General features: G+C 34.1%; 1 protein-coding gene across 5 annotated transcripts in view; it reads right to left on the reverse strand.

Annotated features, from left to right (window-relative positions):
• LOC148624970 (uncharacterized) overlaps positions 1-22,642 on the reverse strand; it is a 48,510-nt gene extending 25,868 nt beyond the window's left edge. For 2 of the 5 annotated variants that reach the window (XR_015919819.1, XM_088568135.1), the window contains exon 1: positions 22,146-22,642. Coding sequence is in view for 1 of the 5 variants with exons in the window: in XM_088568135.1 (XP_088424261.1) it covers positions 22,146-22,153 (8 nt within the window). In the remaining 4 variants the exon portion in view is untranslated. The other 3 variants (XR_015919821.1, XR_015919820.1, XM_088568136.1) reach the window with 3 other exon arrangements.
• Between the last annotated feature and the right edge of the window lie 310 nt (positions 22,643-22,952).

Consider the following 22,952-nt stretch of genomic DNA (forward strand, 5'->3'; position numbering starts at 1 on the left):
CATGAAATGTTTTCCTACAGATTTTGGCAATTTTAGGTGATAATAAATAACAGATAAATTTTAAAATATCGCATTTCCAGGCAAATGGCTAATTCACTGAAAACTTTAATTCAACAGTAAATGCATAGAACATTTCTGTAAACGTAGAAACAGTGATTTTACAGCTAAACAATTCGCAATTCAACATGGGAAGCATTTTCTAAGACAAAGGTCGTACCATTTGTTCTGAGTAAATCAGTGATAGGCTGTGCACTATAGTCATATATTGTTTTGAGTATGACCCATTGATTGTTTCATGGAAGAGGTGGCGTTTTCCTTATGATGCAATTTTGATTCCAGTCACTAATAATTAAAAACGTAACTGACTTATGTTAGTTATATACCACATGTAACAAGATGTTTTATTTCACATCAGTGAAAAATCAGTAATTTCAATTGGATAAAACCTTTTCACGCGATATTAATAAATCTGCAGTGAAAAGTTTGACCAGTCAGTACAATAATGTCCTCGGGCATTATCACATCGTGGTAATGCCCGTTTACGAGTTTAATAGTTACATCCCCTTATTTGAACGCATTCGTGTTCAAGCAGTTGTCAATGTAAATATGGCGAGCCGCACGTCTGCTCCTGACGCAGAAACACGAATTGCATCGTTTTCTGAAAAAAAAATCAAGGATACGGTTCCTCAATGAAATAAACGTAATAACTTATCGCCTGGTGCTCAGTCATTATCGCTGTCTAAGTCAATACCACTGTTCTCTGGCAGTTTAAATATCACGATATTGACCAGTTTATCAACAACTATTGTATAAATGTTTCTACCCAACGTCAGTCAAACATAATTGTTCTCTGCACTTTTTTTTCTGAAACCTTGTAGATTTGAGCTGATTTTTTTGTGAGTCTACACTCATGAGTTACAGATTGAGTGTACGTTTCGTTCCGCTCTGCTGATATTTACGGAATTCAAGGCCTTCGGATGCGAGATTTCGTAAAAATGATTTAAATTTTTGCACGTCTTTTCTGGAGTCTTGCCATATTTTAGCTTAACATTAATTGGCGAGTGTATCACCATAAGTTACAAATCAAATTTTGTTTCGTTTTGCACCGCTGATTCTTGTTGAAATTGTGGCCCTTTGACTTTGGAAATGGTAAAGATCCAAAATGTTGGTGCGTGGTGTATGTGAGGGCGTTCACGAAGGTTCCTCAATTTTCACCTGATATTAACAATATAATGAATAAAAACCGAAAAAAATTTTTTGTGGACAGAAAAAAATAATTTGAGGTCTCATAGTACATTTCTCCTTCTATTTCTATGGGACCAAAATAAATTTTGCAGACATCATGGTACCATGCTGAAGTCATTTTTTTGTAAATTAGTCTAAGGAAGAAACATTCTGACCTTATTAGTCTTGTTGAATAATGGCAGGAAAATATCCTTTAAGTAATGCTAAGGGTACATTTTTAGGCGAAGAAAATGCAGGGTAGGGTAATAAGAAACACAGCTATTATTTAATTCGACCTTAATTTGCATATATAGTGGTACGGAACTCATAAAGTTAACTCAATTTTTAGAGTTTTCCTTATAAATATAATCCAAATTATATTGAATACAAAAAATAAGTACCTGCAAAATAATTCATAAAATCTCAATATAAAAATATTAAATATAGAAAAGGAGAGTGTGAATCATACTGACGAGTCTCTTTGCACGCATACATTTGCTTTATAGATCTACTACGATAAACCCCTTACAAAATTCCAAACAATGTTAGAACTGTCAAATTTGCCAGGCAAATTTTTGGTCGTTCCCTCCGCGGGACTCAAACTCGTACCGCTGATATTTATGATAACACCGCCTGTACAAAGTCCAGCGCCCTAGACCACTCAGCCAGCTAGGCTATATTTAATGCGATGGAGCAGTGTAGCGCATAGAGTCGTCACATTCTGAGACGTTTGTGTGATGTAATATGCAATATAATGTAATATATTTGCTCCACTGTCCCATCTGTGGCCTTCAATATGTTGGTGAATCTAAACAGCCTTTTCACAAGCGCTTGAACGGGCACAGGGGTCACCTAACAAAAAAGCTTTTACTCCCAGTGAGTCAACAGTTCAGATTACCAAACCACTGCCTCGATGATTTCAACAAAATGAAAATCATCGTGGAACAAAACACGACCTGGAGCGATCTACAGAGATTGAAACCGGAGGGATTTTTGATAAAAGAACTCCGTGTTTTACATGCACACGGAATTAACAAAAACATTAAGTTCTTCCTATTTTGTATAGTTTCTTATTACAGTGTTTGTAAATATTTTTAGTTTTATAGTTCAGTGTTTAAGATCAACACACAACGTGTGTGTATAACACAATGTTCAAGATCTTTGTTAACTGGCAAAAAAATTTTATACGTCACAGTTATTACCTGATTAGGTAGTGAGTTGTGTTCACAGACCATTTACTTTCATACACACTCAGTTTATTTAAGGCACCAAAGAAGCTCATTTGTTGACTGAAAATTTTGCTCATTATATATTTTATTATAGTGTATTAACATCTTTATCGGTATCGTTGTACAATCCTTTAGACTTATATTTTTTGTTTGTTTGTGCTGCATCGTCATGACTCCACGATCCGATACCCATTAAGTTTGCTGGTTGGTAGATTCATATATATATATGTTTTTTTTTACTTTCCAGTATCCGAAGATCCAATATTGATGTGTTTCCATCCTTAAGTTGTTTTTTTTGCCTTCATTCCCTTAAAGATTTAAAATGTCGGACAAACGACATAAATTCATAAATATTTAGAGTTATTGCATTTGAAGAAAAGGATTCCTACAGAACATGTGTCCCATGTTATCCTTAATTATCATCCTCTTGGATTCTGTATAAAAAACTCAAAAGTCCCCGACTAGAAACAACACACTTACCTAAATAAGTAAATGGACATAAATACGAAAAGTAAAATACATCCATGCAAACATCCCTCAAAAATCAACAAAAACATTTTATACCCTTCCCTTTCACCCTTAACTATTGGTCTATTATATTGATTGCAAGACATGCCAATGGTATACTTATGTTGTCGTCCATAGATAACTTTTTTTTAGTGTTTGTAAAAAGCTGTGGTCATGCACTAAAAATCCATTGAAGCTGAAAATGACCCATTAATGTTTCAGGATTTAACGGTAAAAGGAATGCTTAAATGACCCATAACGCGAGAGTAATCTAGGGAACTTAGATTTGAGCGGTAACCAGAAGAATGCATACCAAGGATTAACACTACCCAGAGAAAATAGACGCACACAACACGGAACATGCAAAAAAAAACACGTACAAAGAAGCAGTAGAAAAGTTGTACGTGCCATAAAAACGTGCAATACCGTTATAGGAAGGTTTGAATTGATTTTGAAGGAAAATGGCTGTTTCAATACAATGTTGAATACTTTTTACAATCGAAGTGATAGTTACTTGAATGTGTGTATCATGATATTTTTCCATCCATAATTTAAAATGATGAACTTGAATTTACAATAATAATTTCGAGCATTAGTGGAAGTGCATTCTAGATTGATAATTATTATAAGTTGTCGGTTACCTGTATATTCGTCTATTCCACTGTTGTGCAGAAAATTAGTGCATGACATAAAAGAAATATTGACATATGATCAGGTAAGTGTTTTATTTTCCATTTAAAAAATAGCCATGTGTAGCTCGCGAGGGTTCTATATTAGGCACCTGTTTTATGCTGACAGAATCTTACTCAATCCATTTTTACAAAGAACAGAAAAAACGAACTTGCAAACGTATAATGGTAAAGGTATTATGCTGTATTCATCTATGTCTTTTCTTTACGTATGATGATATTATCTCAGTTAAATTTACGTGATTTTCAAAAAAAAAATTAAACCAAAACTATTAAATAAATATATTCAGTATCGCAATTGTCAAATGGATACATTAGATTCGCAATTAACCTTGTCAAGTCAAATTCATACATGGTTAGTTTACATTTACGCCACGCACATTATTCTCTTCAAATGTACAGAAATTTTAGAAAATATCTAAGATTTACTTTGAAAGTACTTTTTTGTGGGTACCAATTTTCATGATTTAGGGAAAATTATCTGTTCGTAGATTCTTCAATTCGTGGATTTGACAACTCTACCATACAAAACGAATGGAGAATTTCCTTTTTTTTTGTTGGAAACCAAATTTTGTGGTTTACCAAACCCACGAAATCCACGAAAATGGGTACCCCACGAACAATTAACACAGCGTATGGTAAAATAAGATTTATAAATACTCTTGCTTACCAAATGGTATAGGTTCGGATTCAAGACTGCTTACAAAAATCATGAAGGTGGTATATGCTAAATTGAGAAATTATGGCCATTAATACAAGAGCTACACAAACGACTCTCTCCTATTTGGGATACATACCAGGAATGCACAATCAATGTTACTGAAATAGTTAATTTATTTACATGTTCATCAGGAGGAAAAATCTATATTTGAACCAACTCAGAAAATTGTGTTTCTTGGTTTTATTATAGATTCATAGAGAATGATTGTAAATCTTCCAGATGGGAAAAACAACTAGTTAATGAAATTAGTAAGCTTATTCAGAATAGCCATGTGTCAAAATGAGAAGTAACACAAATATTTGTCTTATTATATCATCATTTCCCGCTGTTGAATATGGTCGTCACAATAAGGATACAGAAATTAAAAAACAACATGCATCAAACGTAGCAAAAGGTTTTTTTGATAGTATAATTCCTATTTCTAATAATATAAAAAAGAGATATCTTGGCAAATAAAAAATCTCCACATTCCGATATCAAACCCTGACAAATTTTTGAAATGTGATGTCTCAACCCAAGGTAATGGTGCAGTATTAAATGACATTAAAATAGGTGAGAAACTGAACAGAATAATCACATAAATTTCTAGAATTACTAGCTATTTTTTCATGCATTTATGTCTTTTAAATCACAATTTAAAGGCAGTCAACATGTTTAAATGAAAACTTTATCTCTTCTTTTTGAGTTGTCATTGAAAAACTTAACTATAAAACTTGTAATGCTTATTAGCTTAACGAATGGTGCAAGAGTCCAGACAATTCGCATGTTGAACATTCAAATTAATTTTCATTTGGTTCATCTAATAAAATAGATTGGATCTGGATATAATAATCCGCCTGTAGTTTTAAAACCATACCTGCCTGATCGTAGACTTCGTGTTTATACTGTGCTGAAGGAGTACATTAAACATTGGTTTCATAATACTAAAACCCGTTTAAACCAGTGAAAAGTAGTAATATTTCCAATTGGGTAAAAATAGGTTTTAATGTTGTCAGATATAGACACTCGATTTTACAAGGCTCACAGTGTTCGTTCTGCATAGCAGCGGGATAGTGAATGAATATTTGATAGTAATGATATTTAATCAAATAAAATGTATATTACAGAGAGACTTGTAGCAAGTCTAAATAACTGTGTATGGAAAAACATTTTGCGTTTGCTTTAAAGTCTCATTTAAGACCGGAGTAATGATGGTGTAATAGAATTATCTAATTAAACGATACTAACCTTGGTAAAAGTTGAAGTTTGATAGTAATTCTTTATAGTCATAGAAGTACTGGAGTGTTTAAATGCCACCAACCTCCCCTAATCTACATGTAAGTTGCATTAGTTAAAATTCATAAATTAATTTTCCAAATTAAAAAAAATTGAGGGCACTGTTGCGCAGTACTATCGCATTGAAAAAAAACTCTTTCTCACGATTATTCTTTATAAACTGATTAATTGTTTTACATGTATAACTCATGATCATAGTAGTAGCATTAAGGGGAAGGAACTCAGACGGCCTAATAGGCTTAAATTATAAAAAAAATAAGTACTTTTGGTACTGAATATCAATGTTTTCCTTATCGATATTATCCAAATTAATGTGTTAATTACATGAATTAATAGTTCCCGCAAAATAGTCAAATTCTATTTTCGTATTTAGGCCTTTGAAGCACAAGGAAATTAATAACACAAAAACTCTTAAAATCTCAACACAGAAAATTTAAACATTGAAAATGAGAGTGTGAACCAAACTAATGAGACCCTTTCATTTGTTCCTTAACTTTATACATGCATTTTTGTATCACCCTACAATATTTTGTTGTATATTTTACAGTATCTGAAGATATAGAAGTTATATTACTGCTTGGAAATTATTTATGCTCCTCCTTTCTATATAGAGACTTAACCATAGGGGTGTGTAACTGATGTATTTCTATCATTTCTAAGGTTTCTTTTTAATTGACTGTGGCTCTGACAATGTGTTGGTATTAAAAAGTGTATGCAGCAAGCTCATTTTTAAAGACATAACATTAATTAAGGAAACAAACTACAAAAAGACACCAGGCTGCCAATAACTAGGTAAATTCTAAATAGGTTGGTTCAGGCAATTGATCAAAACTTAATATTCTCTACTATAGGTGCATGTTCAAAGCAATGTTTTTATCAGCGTTTTATGGTTTTCTACGGATAGGCGAATCCACGCAACGATCAACAGATACAGGAAGTTCAGACCATTGGATTAAATTGGCTAAAATCACTTTCAAGCCTGACGGAGTGATGATTTATTTTAGATCGTATAAACATTCAGTCCTTTGTTAACAGCATTATTTCTTAATTACCCCACAAAAATGAGTTATATGCCCTGTCGCACGTTCAGAAAATTACATTAGGGTACGAAAAGCTGTCGCCTAAGGATCTTTGTTTTGTCATTTGAATGGTTCTGCTGTTTCTCGATCACAGTTTATTGATGTTTTGAATAAGTCTTTACAATTTATTGGCCTTTCCCCTCATAAGTATAAAGGACATTCTTTCCGTATAACAGCAGCCAGAAAAGGCATTGTCTAAAGGTAAATCGTATGCTCAAACAAGTTTTTAGGGCGATGAAAATTCAATGCCTTTTTTTTTTTAAATATTTGAGACCAGATTTGTTGTTCAAAAAGTTGACAATACTTTGTTTACAAACTATTAATGCAAGTTATAATATCTATTGGGCTCACATACTCTCCCATTTTTTAAAGTGTACTGGTGTTTTCCTACATTTAGTAAAAGTTCTTTTTATTGACGAGCAGGAGCAGCAGTCACATGGGCTGTAGGATTGACGAAACCTAACAATTTGCCCACTGCATTTACAATTTTGCATTGAATGTATGGTATGTGTTTAAAAAACATTTTTAAGTGTTATAATTACAATGTATGTTCAGTATTACATTTTTAGATCTTACTGTACATACTTTTTCGAATGCATTCTAGAAACGGTTCAAATAAAACTTGTTTCTACTTGAACGTAGGGTTTTGGTGGTCACTTTAATAATACAGATGCTATAAATATTGTAGGACCGTTCTGTTTTGGTCCAATGTGTATGCATTTTCGGGTGGGGAAATTGTGCTCCTAGTAGCCAAATTCTGTGGCAAATAGTTGATCCCCACCTTCGCTGTCCATGACATTATTATTTGGTGTCAAACGAAGTATGTTGTTTTTTTTCATACCATAGATTAATGTCCCAATCAGAAAGACTGATGTGGGGTCAACACAATACTTCAGTTAATGAAAGTAAGATATGGATGAATTATATGTTGAAATCTTGGATGCTGCGAAGCCTTTGTCATATATATATATATATATACATATGCAAAATAAAGAGAAACTGTATTAATAACTACTGGTATGACAGCATCTTTCTCAGAAAAAACATCCTACAAATCCTGCAAAAAGTCTGAGTATACGTGAAAATAGTTTCGTTTTGTTGAAGCTGCTAAAGATGGTGTAATAAATTATCTACGGTCAGTTGGAATTTTCACACAGTGGGACTTGTGGTATTGTTGTCGGTTCCAAATCTGACCCTGGTATCACCTCTCGAAACTTGGTCATCTGAAACCGTGAAAGAGCATCACTGGCTGTATTAAGAATTTTAGGTGTGTGTTTTGCAGTTAACACCTAGATACAAATATATAGTTCTTGGAAGAAATTCCTCATACTTTGTAAGAAATAATTCCACATCATCTTCCAAATATACAGAGGAAGATGTTTACAAATGCTGTAATTTTTAATCGACAACATATTTGTCCAGTGTGGTGGACGTGTTTTTCAACAAACGGTCGGCATTCCAATGGGAACAAATTGTGCTCCTTTACTTGCTGACATTTTCCTTCACTCTTATGAGGCCGACTTTATAGCTGATCTGATCCGAAAGAAAGAATATCGTTGAGCTAGATCCTTTTATCTCAGTTTCCGCTATATAGATGACGTATTATCTTTAAACAATCCTAATTTCGGGTATTTGATATATCGCATCTACCTCAAAGAACTTGAGATAAAGGATACTACAGACACTGTGAAGTCGGCTTCATATCTTGACCTACACTTAGAAATCGATGGTAAAGGAAAACTATTGATCAAACTTTACGACACACGTGATGACTTTTCATTCAAAATTGTCAACTTTCCTTTCATCTGTGGCAACATCCCTTCAGCACCTGGGTAATGGAGTGTTCATTTCACAACCCATACGTTATGCCAGAGCTTGCCGAAAATACGCAGACTTTTTGTATTGCGCTGGAACTCTAACAAATAGGCTTCTGGAACAGGGTTATGTTGCTACAAGATTGAAGTCATCACTACTGAAGTTTTATGGTCGTCACCATGAACTCGTGGATCGTTATGGTGTATCCATCAGCACCATGAAAACTGATTTATTCAATGGGTCATAGTTTTCCTTTCCTCGTTTGTCTACCCCCAACTTGACTTTTTATGAGCAACTCGGCATGTATTTCTAGAAAAACAGAGGACGCTTACACTACCGGTGCACCTGGTCCATGCTCCCAGTTTTTAGTGGAGTCCGAGTTGTTCATTTGCTTGTGTTACTTTGTATGTATGATTTTAGTTACTTTATGTTCTTTGTTGTGTATGCCTGTTTTTCCATGTCTGGTCTTTGTCCCTGGCTTACCTTCCTTTGATTACCGCTATAACCTTGATTCCTTTGATTACTCTAACAAAATGTTATGATATAAGGACACTAAAATTAATCGACGAACTAAACCCACCATAACATTGCCCTTAATTGTGTTCTTATTTAAAATGTGAACATCATCGTCACAAACATACTGTTTAATTTACCGTGTTTGGGCCTCAAATTTCCACTCCCAACAAAATAGGACACAATTCGAACACTCCCAACAAAATAGGACACAATTCGAAGACTTCAATATTCTGACTTTATACAATCTCCATATTTGATCTGGTAAAACTACCTGGCAAGTAAAATTCAGTCAGGGCTTTTTTCGTTTTTTTAAATAAGGCCCCTACCCCTGAGATTGGGAATTTTTCATCAATTGGGAAAAAACTAACAAATAAAATCATGTTTAAATTTATTGTATTATTGAATTTTCACCAATCACAAAGACAGTTTTTTCTTGTTTTGAAGTCTTCTACAATGTCATTCGGTTGTTGGTCACTGATTTTCACTTTGAATCTGTAACTGTCTGAACATTACTATTCATACAAGTCATGTAAGAGTATCTTTCAAGTGATTGCTTGTGTCGAGTTGAAGATGCAGGTGTTTCTAGTTGTCTAGTTGGATGACACTGTTAGGACTGAAAATTGGACAAAACACTTTCTCTAGTGATTATTTTGTTTTCAATGATGATAATGGCTTGTTGAACTGCAGAACAGTGAAGTGACCTACTAATTAACAGACATTAGATATATGCACAGACTGATAACTGGACTTGCTCATAATCATAATATATGTTCTTATCAGTGATTATAAGGTACGAGGACACAATTAATTTCGTAGTGCATTTCAACAGACCCATCTTGACATAAAAAAAAATTCCACCGCTTCAAACTTCACCAAAATTGAAACATGTATAAAAGCAGGTTTCTGTAAGAGTGCCAGAAAAATTCACCATCATATTTTATTTTTAGCAACTTTGCTTCGGAGACCCCGTAGGCATGAAAAGTGACCACTGCCAAATGTCCTAAGAAACACACTAAAAAAAAGGAACTATATTCGTATACAACGAAAAGTCAAGGGGAATTAATTGTGATCTCGAACCATAATTGTAAAACAGAGTGAAGTATATGCCTGTTGATGAACTGCAACCTCCAGTGGTGATACAGTGACAGGTCCAATTATGAATTATGTTTCAACTGACCTTTTGTTTATACAGGACCAAACCTTGTTCAGGTAGAACTATGTATTCTGCAGAATCAGCAAATATTTTTGTTCTTGTAATTCTACCAGTAAATATAAAGTTAGGACTTCCCACATTTAAGTTAGTTCTCAGTTATTTGCAGATGCTTTCACATGTTTTTCATATGTTACACTAACCACGGAATTTTAGTATATAAATTGTCAGACTTTAATATGGGTTTGTTTAGTTATTGCTTAAGTGATTAAAGAAATTTACATGTAACATATCTGGTTGCAGTGATACGGATATTTTTATGCAAGAACTAACACGGTTATTTCAGACAATTGTTTTTCTAAGTGGAATTTGAAATAGTATTATTCTTGAACATGGCATCCGTGGACTTAAGTGAAACATCAGAACTGCAAATGATGATTTAATAGCAAAGAGTAGGCCTAGAAGAATAGCTACTGATAAATTGATAAATTTTATTGAAGATAAACATCAACAGGAATCAGATGAAAATGATCAACCTATATTCGCAACCGAAAGGACCTGTGAAAATCAAATCGAAAAAGGATGGAGCCAACAAAAGAGAACATTGAACTAGAACGAGAAAAACTCGCACTTGAAAGGGAAAAATTAGCAGTTGAAATGGAAAAACTGAAAATTGAAAGAGAAAGGATTAAATTACAACAGACTGAACAGGAAAATAAAAAGATTGAATGTGCCACTCTTCCGTTTAAAGTTAAACTCCAACCATTTGATCCGAAGCATGATGACATTTTAACATTTTTATCAGAGTTTGATGCAGTAGCAGATCAGGCCAAGTCGAATAGCAGCTTAGATTGCTTCAACTTAGAACTTTATTGAATGGCGATGCACGATATATTTCGCCGCAAGCATCATCTTTGCATGAAGAATTAAAGAAGGCATTAACTGACCGTCATGGAAAACGCCCACATGAATACTTCAATGAGTTAATAAACATTAAAAGAGAACCAAATGAGACATATCGTTCTATAATGTCCGGGATAGCAATAGACTTGCTTCGTTGTATTCAGGATAAAGATCCGATTGAAATTTTGAGAAACGAGTTCTTTTTTGAAAGCCGTATCTCCTACACAGGCGCAGTGGATTAGACGAAATGAAGGGAAAGGATCAGTTGTTGAGGCAGCCGAAGATTATATAATAATGCCTAATCCGAAACACCAGGATAATCAAAGAAAACTACTTACAATTCAAACAACACAAACAATAAGACACAGGAAAAATCTAATGCTAAATCAAAGGATATTAAGTGTTTTAAATGCAAGCAATGGGGACACTATGCCAACAAATGTCCTGGAAAAATCAACTTAGCAACAAGCTTGACAAATGTTAATGATGGATTTATATATATCCTTGTGAAAGTCAACCAACGTGAAGTATCATTTGTAAAGGACACTGGTGCGTCAATGACTTTACTTCGTGAAAACTTAGGGGATAAAAGTTGTGTCTTGGATGGACAGAAAACAACTTTATACACAGCCTTTGGGCAACCGTTTGAAGCAAAGTTAGCTATTGTGAAGCTTGATACTCCATATTATTAAGGTCATGCAAAAGTTGGACTGGTTCCGGATTTAATGGAGGATGCCTTATTAGGCATGGATATCATTAATAGGAAACAGATAAATGTGGTTTCTAGATCGCAGTACCAGAAGGAGAAACTCCAGGAGCAGAAATCTTGTGAAAAGATGAAAGACTGTGGAGTTATTCCTCAGGATTGGTTTGGTAAAGAAAACTGATGAACCAGAGAAAAATGCAGTCGTTGATAAAGATGATTCAGATGATGTTCGAGATGATCAGATTCCGGCAACAAAGGACATTAGCATAGTTAATGCAGAAATATTGACCCGGCTGCAAAAGGAAGATCCGACACTTAGAAATTGCAAGGAGCAAGACTATGAAAAATCTGCATGCGTAGAAAATATTCCAAAAGCATTTTATTGGGATCAGGATATTTTGCGTAGAAAGTGGACATCAGCTGACAATGCTAAGGTATGGCATCAAGTTGTTTTACCTGCATGCCTACGTGACGCTGTGATTAAATTAGCACATGATCAACCTCTAGCTGGTCATCTTAGCGTTGAGAAGACCAAGGAGAGAATTTTGAAAGCTTTTTACTGACCAGGTATTTTCAGAAATGTGAGTGAACATTGTTCCTCCTGTGATTCGTGTCAGAAAGTAGCAAAACGAAGTAATGTGAGGGCTTCAATGATTACTACACCTGTTGTAAGGGAACCATTTAGTAAGATATCTATGGATATAGTTGAACCTTTAAATCGCACTACAAAGGGAAACAGATTTATCCTTACTATCGTGAATGATGATACTCGATATCCAGAAGCTTTTGCGTTAAAAAGCTGTGATGCTGAGAATGAGGCAAATTGTTTGATTGAACTATTCAGCAGAGTATGAATTGTTAAAACCATCTTGACGGATCAAGGTTCAATCTTTACAAGTGAAATTTTGAAACAGTTGTATGACTTTCTTAAAAGGAGAGGTATAACTACATCACCATATCACCCAGAGTCAAATGGTAAAACTGAATGTTTTAATGGACCTTTGAAATCTATGCTCAAGAAGTTGTGTGTTGAACAGAAAGTTAATTGGGATGTATTACTACCCTATGTACTTTTCGCATACAGGGAAGTGCCGCATGTAGAAACTCGTTTTGCACCTTTTGAACTTTTATACAGTTGGCCTGTGTGAGGGCCCACTCAAGTATTGAGGGATTATATGACTGGAGAGGGATCAGTCAACAAATGTGTAATTGAGCATGTAGTCAACATAAAGGAAAAGCTTGCTGATATGACAAGTTTAGTGAAGGAAAACCTTGAGCGTCGAAAACAGCAAGTAAAGAAATGGTATGATCGATCAACAGTACAGAGAGGTTTTACTGCAGGCGATGATGTATTAGTGTTACTTTCATCAGATACAAAGAAAATGGCAGCTCAGTGGAGAAGCCGAAAATCAAATAGAGCAAATTTTCCCAAATGATCATATTGAATCTTTGACTAACATCGTTGTTAACCAGTACTTAAATAGTGGACAAAAAGCAAAGTTAAAAAAGAAATACGCCAAATTTATGAGGATGTTTTCACAACAACACCAGGAAAATGCTCATTAGCCACACATAGCATCCGTACAACAACTGATTCACCAATATCTCAGAGACCATACCGAATCCCAGTGGCTAAACATGAAGCTGTGAAAAAATCAACTCGAGGATATGCTTAAACAAGGAATTATAAAACCATCAAAGAGTGCTTATTCTTCGCCTATTGTATTAGTCACTAAGCCTGATCAATCAATCACAATATGTATTGATTACAGAAAGCTCAACCACATTAGTGTATCTGACAATTATCCGATACCTCGTATCAGTGAAGTCTTTAAGAGAATTGGGACAGCAAAGTACCTGAGTCAATTTGACTTGTCTAAAGGATATTACCAAATTCCATTGGCCAAAGATGCAAAAGAAAAATATGCTTTTGTAACTCCATATGGATTAAATGAGTTCGAATTTATGCCATTTGGAATGAAGACCTCCCCAGCAACTTTTGCGAGACTTAAGGACCGTGTCATGGACAACTATGCAGTCGCTTTGATGATATTGTTGTTTTAGTGTCAATTGGGACAATCACTTGAATCACATCAGGGATGTTTTAGATCGAATCAAAGAGGCAGGACATACAATTAGACTGTCGAAATGCAAACTTGGAGCTTCTGAAATAGTCTGTCTTGGACATATAATTGGTTCAGGAAAAATTCGACCTGATCCAAAGAAGATATCAGCAATGATTGATTTCCCATTACCAATAAATAAGGATTTAAGATCATTCTTGGGACTTACAGGATACTATAGACAATGCCTCAAAGACTATGCCAAAATAACTGTTCCGTTAACGGAGTTTCTGAAAAAGGATAAACCTAACATTCTGAAATGAAACCCAAGTGAGACTGAAGCATTGAAACTAATTAAAGTAGCGCTTACTACCGAGCCTGTATTACTCGGTCATTCCCAATTTCGACAAACCGTTTGTTCTTCAGACAGACGCTAGCAAGAATGCAATTGGAGCCGGTTTAAGTCAACATCTTGGAGATGGAGAACACCCTGTAGCTTATCTCAGCAAGAAACTTTTGCCTAGAGAGCAAAATTGAAAAAGAATTATTGGCAATAGTATGGCAATTGGATCACTATCGTATTATTTGGATGGACGCAAATTTACGATAGAGACAAATCATAACATATTAACATGGCTAAACAAATTGAAGGACAAAAACCAGAGACTTCTGGGATGGTCGTTAGCCTTACAGGCATACTCATTCGAAATTAAATACCGAAGAGGCAAACAAAATGCTAATGCTGACGGATTATCTAGAGTGTCCTCATGGTAATGATGTTGGGATTTACATATCAAATTATGATTCAGTGTGGAATTATTGTGAATCTTTATCCTATGTGTTGAAATCTAAAATCTAAATGTTGAAATTTATGTGTGAAAAGTCATAGCAATCATTATTAAATTTGAAAATTAATTATTGTAAATTGGTTGCCGTGAAAAGTCGTAAATTGAAGAATAGACGCGTTTCTGAAGCTTACCCTACCGGTGCACCTGGTCCATGCTCCCAGTCCCAGTCCAAGTTGCTCATTTGCTTTTGTTACTTTGTATGTATGATTTTAGTTACTTTATGTTCTTTGTTGTGTATGTCTGTTTTCCATGTCTGGTCTTTGTCCCTGGATTACATTCTTTTAATTACCGCTATAACCTTGGTTCCCTTGATTACTCGTTCCCTAATCTTAAAATTGCTCTCGAGAAACTGACAATAATGATTTGTCAACTCATCAATAAAATATGACTTCCATTCTACCCACAGATGAATTAATTGACAATTTTATAATGCTTGCTTCAGTTGGGAAATTCTTGATAAATTTGGGGGAAAGACGCTTTTTGTCATTGAGAATAGGGCCAATAATGGGCGGTAAATCGAAGATAGCCTTGTCAGTAAACCGCAGTACGATTCAAGATCTTTTGAAGTTACTTTTTTTCTTAGTCAATAATTCTTGTATCATTGTTTTACATTTAATTAATTTGTCCATAGGCAACCTCACTTCCTGCTTCACATTATTAAGTTCTATACCAAAAGAATAGGCTCCCAAGAGCCTGAATCGCTCACCTGGTTGAATTTTGCCTTTCAAAGGAAACAAATTTAACAAGAAATTGTCCACCAATTTTGACTCTGAGTCTTTGGTAGGACTAATCATAAGATCTTTTCTACAATTGAAAGTTTCTTTTAATCTATCATAGTTTTCAATATATTGACTGAAAACTGTCATTTTCCCCCTTTCAAGGGTATTAACTCTTACAAGGAGTCATCTGACAACTTTTATCCCGGAAGACTTTTGTAGTCCTAATAATATGGATCATTTCAAGTATTGAAAGAATTTGGCTAAACCTAACGGTTTTGAAGATATATGCAAATAAATATTGTCTGACCCCTATGTTCTATTTTTAGTAACGGCTGCCATATTTTTGACGGATCAAAAATTCCCACACCAGTTCTATGCAGGATACACCAAGGAACATTTGTACTAAGTTTGGTTTCAATTGATCAAATAATGTCAGAGGAAAAGATTTTTGAAAGAAATAACATTAAAAATAGCAAAAATCGAAAATCGTTGAAAAAGGGCAATAACTCCAACAGTTTAAAACCAAAATGTCACCAGAGATAGATATCATCATGCTGAACACTTTTATCCATGTCAAAATTTCGCTTAACGGTTTTGGAGATATATGCAAAAATCTGCTGTCTGACCTCTATGTTCTATTTTTAGTAACGGCGGCCATGTTTTTCAATAAACAAAAAAATCCCCACATCAGTTCAATGTAGAATTCCCCAAGAAACATTCCTACCTAGTTTGGTTTCAATTGGTCAAGTAATTTTAGAGGAGAAGATTTTTTGAAAGAAATAACATTAAAATAGCAAAAATCGTTGAAAAAAATTGCAATAACTCCAAGACGGCTTAACGGATTTTAACCAAAATTTTACCCGAGATAGATCTCATCATGCTAAACCCATTTAGCTACGTCAAAATTAGCTAAACCTAACAGTGTAGGAGATATATGTGAAAAACTACTGTCTGACCCCTATGTTCTATTTTTAGTAACAGCAGCCATGTTTTTCGATGAATCAAAAATCCCCACCTTTATTCTATGCAGGATACCCCAAAAAACATTCATACCAAGTTTGGTATTAATTGGTCAAGTAGTGTCGGAGTAGAAGATTTTTTAATGAAAAAAACATTAGAAATAGCAAAAATCGTTGAAAAAGGGCAATAACTCCAACATGGCTGAACCGATTAAAACCAAAATTTGACCAGATGTAGATCTCATCATGCTAAATACTTTCACTTGCGTCAGAATTTAGCTAAACCTAACAGTTTAGGAGATATATGTGAAAAACTACTGTCTGACCCCTATGTTCTATATTTAGTAACGGTGGTCATGTTTTTGACGAATCAAAAATCCCCACATCAGTTCTATGCTGGATACCCCAAGGAACATTCATACCAAGTTTGGTTCTAATTAGTCAAGTGGTTTCAGAGGAGAAGCGTTTTGTTTAAGTGTTAACGACGCCGACGACGACGACGACGGACGCCAAGTGGTGGCAATAGCTCACATGGCCTTCGGCCAGATGAGCTAGTAAAATTCAGAAATTAACATGTAGAAAATTGAACAAATAAACAACATTACAATATATTGCATAGAAAAACATTGAACAGTACAAAAAACAGAAACACAGCCTTCTTGTGAAGACTAGCTACAGTCTACTTAAATAATAGCACAAGTTATAATTGCCCTCGTTAGAACATGAAGCCACTAGAAAAATTACATTCTTCTTACCATTTGCAAAAAGAATATTTCGATTTAGAAGAAAACATCAAGAGGCTCCTAAGAGCCTGGATCGCTCACCTTGTTAAAGTTCGTCTTTCAAGGGCAATAAATTTAACAAGTTGTCCAACAATTTTGACTCAAGAAGACTTTGGAAGGACTATCGAAAGGATAATTTTAGCGATAGTAAGTTTCTTTCTATCTATTTCAAGATATTGGCTGAAAACTGTAAAAGTTCATCTTTCAAGGGCAATAACTCTTACAAGGAGTCACCTGACAACTTTAATCCCTGGGGACTTTTGAAGGCCTTATAAGGGACATTTCAGCTATAGAAATAATTTTGTTAAACCTGACTGTTTTGGAGACGTGTGAAAAACTACTGTCTGGCCACTTTTTTCTATTTTTAGTAACGGCAGCCATGTTTTTCGACGGAACAAAAAAACCAGTTATATCAGTTATATGCAGGATACCCCAAGGAACATTCATACCAAGTTTGGTTTCAATTGGTCAAGTAGTGTCAGAGGAGAAGATTTTAGAAAGAATAACATTAAAAATAGCGAAAAAAAAAATCTAAAAAAGGTAATAGTAATTCCAACATGGCTTCCCAGTTTAAAATGAAAATTTGACCACAGATCTCAACAGTTTTGGAGATATATGCAAAAAACTACTGTCTGACCTCTATGTTCTATTTTTAGTAACGGCGGTCATGTTTATCGATGGATCAAAAATCCCCACATCAGTTCTATGCACGATACCCCAAGAAACATTCATACCAAGTTTGGCATCAATTGGTCAAGTAGTGTCAGAGGAGAAGATTTTTTAAAAATTGTTAACGACGACGGACGCCAAGTGATGGCAATAGCTAACATGGCCTTCGGCCAGGTGAGCTAAAAAAGTGATACAATGCACCGGCCCAACTGTTTTATTAGGCCAATATGTGACCTTTCAATTCACAAATTTTCAAAAATTCTTGTAAACATAATTGACATAGCTTCTGTTGTTGTGTAATGCTAAACAAATCATCTAAAATGTGAAATATTAAACCTTAAGTCATGTACTACTGACCAATTCAATGTAAGGCTGTACTGAAATGGTCAAAAAGTTGACATGAAGAGGCAAAACCCATTGGTAGACACTTAATAATACAATGGGTTAACTTTAAAACCGAACAAATGATATTCATCTGGTCTTAAAAGCAAATTTCTATATACATTGGAAATGTCAGTTTTGTTCAGAAAGCACGGTACTTTAAGTTTTTGTATACCCCTAATTGCATTTGAAATTTTAGTGTATTGAACTGAACTAAACTGTTCGGGAATGTTATCATTTACTGGATCACTTCTAGGGTATGATAAATGATGAATAAGACGAAACTTATTACCTTCTTTTTTGGCACAGTCCTAGCGGTGAAAGCATCAAATTAGAAAAGGGAGGATCCAATAATGGACCAGAAAAACGGCCAGCAAGTAGTTCCTTACAAATGTTGTCTTTTAAAACTTGTATATGTGTGCACCCTTCTGATATGGGAAGAAATTGTACATGTTTGTGAAAATATTATTTATACTTTTCATACCCTAAGTATTATCATTATGACCAACTACAAATATAACATTATAACAAATCAGTAGCATAATTTTAAGAGAAGCAAACAAATTAATTATCACTTGTTTTGTCTTGTGATGTAATAGTCCCCTCTAACTTTATGTATTAGTCATTTAAATGTACACATGATAGGTCTAATACATTACAGGATGGAAACTGTACTCCCCTATGTTTCCAAAATGTCATTTGTGGAAGTTGAGAAGATATATTTTGTAACCTGGCATTCTACTGTTTTCTCTTGAACTGTACTTAAATATGGTCAGGCCCCTTCTAGATAGAACTCTGTTTCTGGTAAATACCTGACCAAGAATTACACGTGAAACTCCCGAGGCAAACAAAACGTTCACTTACCCTCTATAGCCAATACTACATGACTGACTGACACAGTGCCATTACTAATGTCATATGCTGCTATATCATGATGAAATTCGGTAATATCTAGCAAATACCTTTACAACGACACAGTACCAACATTAATTCCGATCGTTATTTTACGTGCACATCATGTATTCAAAAATCAACTTCATGTCTATGCATGTATATATGTTTCTTTTAAGGTAATTTATGTGCGAGCTTCCAATGACAACCGCTTTCACCATGAACTATATAACAACGTAATATCTAATTACCTGTCGTGTTCTTTTAATGAACGACGATAACGACGAACTAAAACACAGGCTATATATAGTAAATTTGTCCAGCAACCATTATGTAACATTTAATATTTTACGTTAGCTTTTAAAGAATAGCTCCTCAAGTACAACAATGTTTACTACCAAATGCGTCTAACGATGCTATTTTTATAAATAGTCAAGCAATAATTAAATCTAGTATCCGTAAAACAGTAAAACAGTGACAAATTTCGTTAATTAGGTCAAAACACTAACATTCTCATACAACAGAGGTACAACACAGTACATGGTGTACGGATGCGAATTCATCCATGGGTAAAGTCTGTTATATACTTCATAGCATCCACTGATAATGGTCCATAATATTTAAAAAGCTCCGTCAATAAAATAACACAACTTTTACAATTCTAAACATCATCCAAACACACACTACAGTTAGGTTGCAAATTGTCGTGTCAAAAGTGACCTCACTTACATGCCTTATTATTCATTCTTACAATCTTATGAATATTCAATAGTTCAATTAAACAAGGTTCAGTCAATGAATAACAGAGTTATTAAACATAGCTTGAATAAGTTAACGCTTGCTTAAAAACTCACAACTAAACGTTCCCGTCTTTAAGTTCATTTGCCTTCTTTTCCTTAAAGGTTAAAAATGTCGGGAAAAAGAGAAGTTTATGAGAAGTCGTGTTTATATACAACTTCATTTCAGAGTTCTAGGATTTCCAGACCTGAAGAAAAAATGATTCCTACAGAAATTGTGCTCCTTGCTATTCTTAATTGCAAACTTATGGACACTTTATGACTCAAAGTCCTGACCAGAAACAACACTCTAAATGAGTATGGTTTTGGTCCTGAACATAACAGCTAAGTAAAACACGCCTTCAAAATCGTCAAAAGCATTTTATACACCCTGTATTTGACACTTTCACTACTATTATACTAATTGTAAAAAATGTGTTTTATGGTATGGGACTGTCGTCGTCCACAGACATTTGGTTTTAGTGATAAAAAACCGTGGTAATGGACCATAGGCCCATTATCGATTTTACAGTATTATGCGAAAAAGGGTATTCAAGGGAAATTGATAAATTAACAATGTTCCTACCCGAAAAATGATTTTGTGTTTTATGGTCTCTTTTACGGGACATATTATGGTAAAGCGGTGTCCGTCTATCCGTCGTTCACACTATTCACTCAATAACTCAAAAATGCTGCAAATAATGTGTATGAAACTATCGTGGATTTTTTTTCTTGATGTGAGCTCTCTTTCGATTTTATTAAATTTACGTTTTTCAATTTTTCGAGTTACTTTATTCGTATAATAATTGGGTGATTTTCTGAATTTTTTTTAACTTAAACTCAACAACGCTTGCAGTAATGTTAAAGCAACTTTAGTGAATTGTTAATATTGATGTAAGCTTCTTTTTGATTTCATGATTTAGCGTTAAGGGACTTTGTTCACTAAAAAGGGTGGTTTCATAGAATCTAACTATAACTCTGGAGTGGTTGCCCCCATTTTCGTAAAACTCTGGAAAATAGTTTACTATTGACGTTGCCATTTTAATTGTACATCATTGTATTTTTGTTTTTGTTCAGTATTCATACAATAACCCTTTTATTGTAATGCAAAGCTTTGCCTCTTTGTTATGATATAAATTTGAAAGCTATTTTTTGGTGTTTTGAATTTATAAGTTTTTAGCTTTCAGCAGTAATACACATGTACATCCCATGTATATTCTAAGGGGGTGACATATGCCAGCTGACAGGGGATATAAGACCACATAAATAATTATATGAGCTAAATGTATAATGTTTTGTTTACATTACATTAAGTCATACAGCATAAATATTCCATGAACTTTCTTACTTCTTTTTTATGTGAAACATCAATATAAAATTAAAAGGCAAATCTACTTGACTGTTTGCCATTACAGTTGGTTGAAATATTGTTCAAAGAGGATCAAATTTAGTCAGAAGGGGCTTTTCCATTGAATATGTTTTCAATTCTTACGAATGGAAATTAGCAAAGGTCTTTAAAAAAAATATTCATATTCCATACAATTTACATAGATCTGAAGAAAACTCCTTTGGTTGTTACATGTAAATCTCCATTATAAGTTTCATAATAAGATACATGTGCATGCAGTACATAAAAACAGGAAAAGGTATAAAAGAAAATACTTCCATGTACATGTATAGAAAGTGTAAATATATGATAATAGGCTACAGTAAAGTAAAGAGCGTCAGTTGTATTTATACAATCAAGCGAACGCAATATGATATTCTCATCTGAACAATATTAACATTTTAAAGTAATGTTTCGCACTGACACTGGATAAAATTAATGCTGTTTCAGAGAGCTGATTGTTGGGATATTCTGACATTGAAACAATTTAGATAGAAAATGAAAATTATTGGTTTCACAAAGTTCAAGTCAAAATTATTTAACCAAAAGGAAGTTTATCTGCTTTCCCTGAACCTGATTTAATTGATGAGTAATGGGATTTCTACATTAACAGTGTATACAAGTTTACAATCTGTGCAATGAAATTAGACTGAAGTCCCAGAATTGAATACATACATGTATTTGTTTTCTGTTCCGCTAGAAGTAACCTACTCATAAACTGACCAGTATTTAACGATATTATCTAAGAAAAACAAATTCCTTTTTTCTTTCACTTCTAACATACATAAATGTTAACGTTTCTGATGTGATGATATAGGTATTGGGTGTCTGTCCAAAATAAAATATTACTACCTACCTTCCCATGTTCCCTGTGTAAGGAAAAATCAAACAAAGATATATAAAATATTTGACTTTGATAACCTAGCGATTCCATTGATAAAATGTTTCAGTGCTATATTTAGTAAATTTGTCCAGCAACCATTATGTAAAAATTAATATTTCACGTTAGCTTTTAAAGAATAGCTCATCAAGTACAACAGTGTTTACTACCAAATGCGTCCAACGATGCTATTTGTATAAATAGTAAAGCAATAATTAAATCTAGTATCCGTAAAACTGTAAAACAGTGACAAATTTCGTTAATTAGGTCAAAACACTAATATTTTCATACAACAGAGGTACAACACAGTACATGGTGTACGGATGCGAATTCATCCATGGGTAAAGTCTGTTATATACTTCATAGCATCCACTGATAATGGTCCATAATATTTAAAAAGCTCCGTCAATAAAATAACACAACTTTTACAATTCTAAACATCATCCAAACACACACTACAGTTAGGTTGCAAATGGCCGTGTCAAAAGTGACCTCACGCACATGCCTTATTATTCATTCTTACAATCTTATGAATATTCAATAGTTCTTTTTCAATAGTTTTTTTTAACTTAAACTCAACAACGCTTGCAGTAATGTTAAAGAAACTTTAGTGAATTGTTAATATTGATGTAAGCTTCTTTTTGATTTCATGATTTAGCGTTAAGGGACTTTGTTCACTAAAAAGGGTGGTTTCATAGAATCTAACTATAACTCTGGAGTGGTTGCCCCCATTTTCGTAAAACTCTGGAAAATAGTTTACTATTGACGTTGCCATTTTAATTG

The sequence above is a fragment of the Perna viridis genome, chromosome 2 (genome assembly GCF_037379345.1).
Source record: "Perna viridis isolate PV_CMFRI_1.1 ecotype Kerala chromosome 2, ASM3737934v1, whole genome shotgun sequence".
In the NCBI taxonomy this organism is placed as follows: domain Eukaryota; kingdom Metazoa; phylum Mollusca; class Bivalvia; order Mytilida; family Mytilidae; genus Perna; species Perna viridis.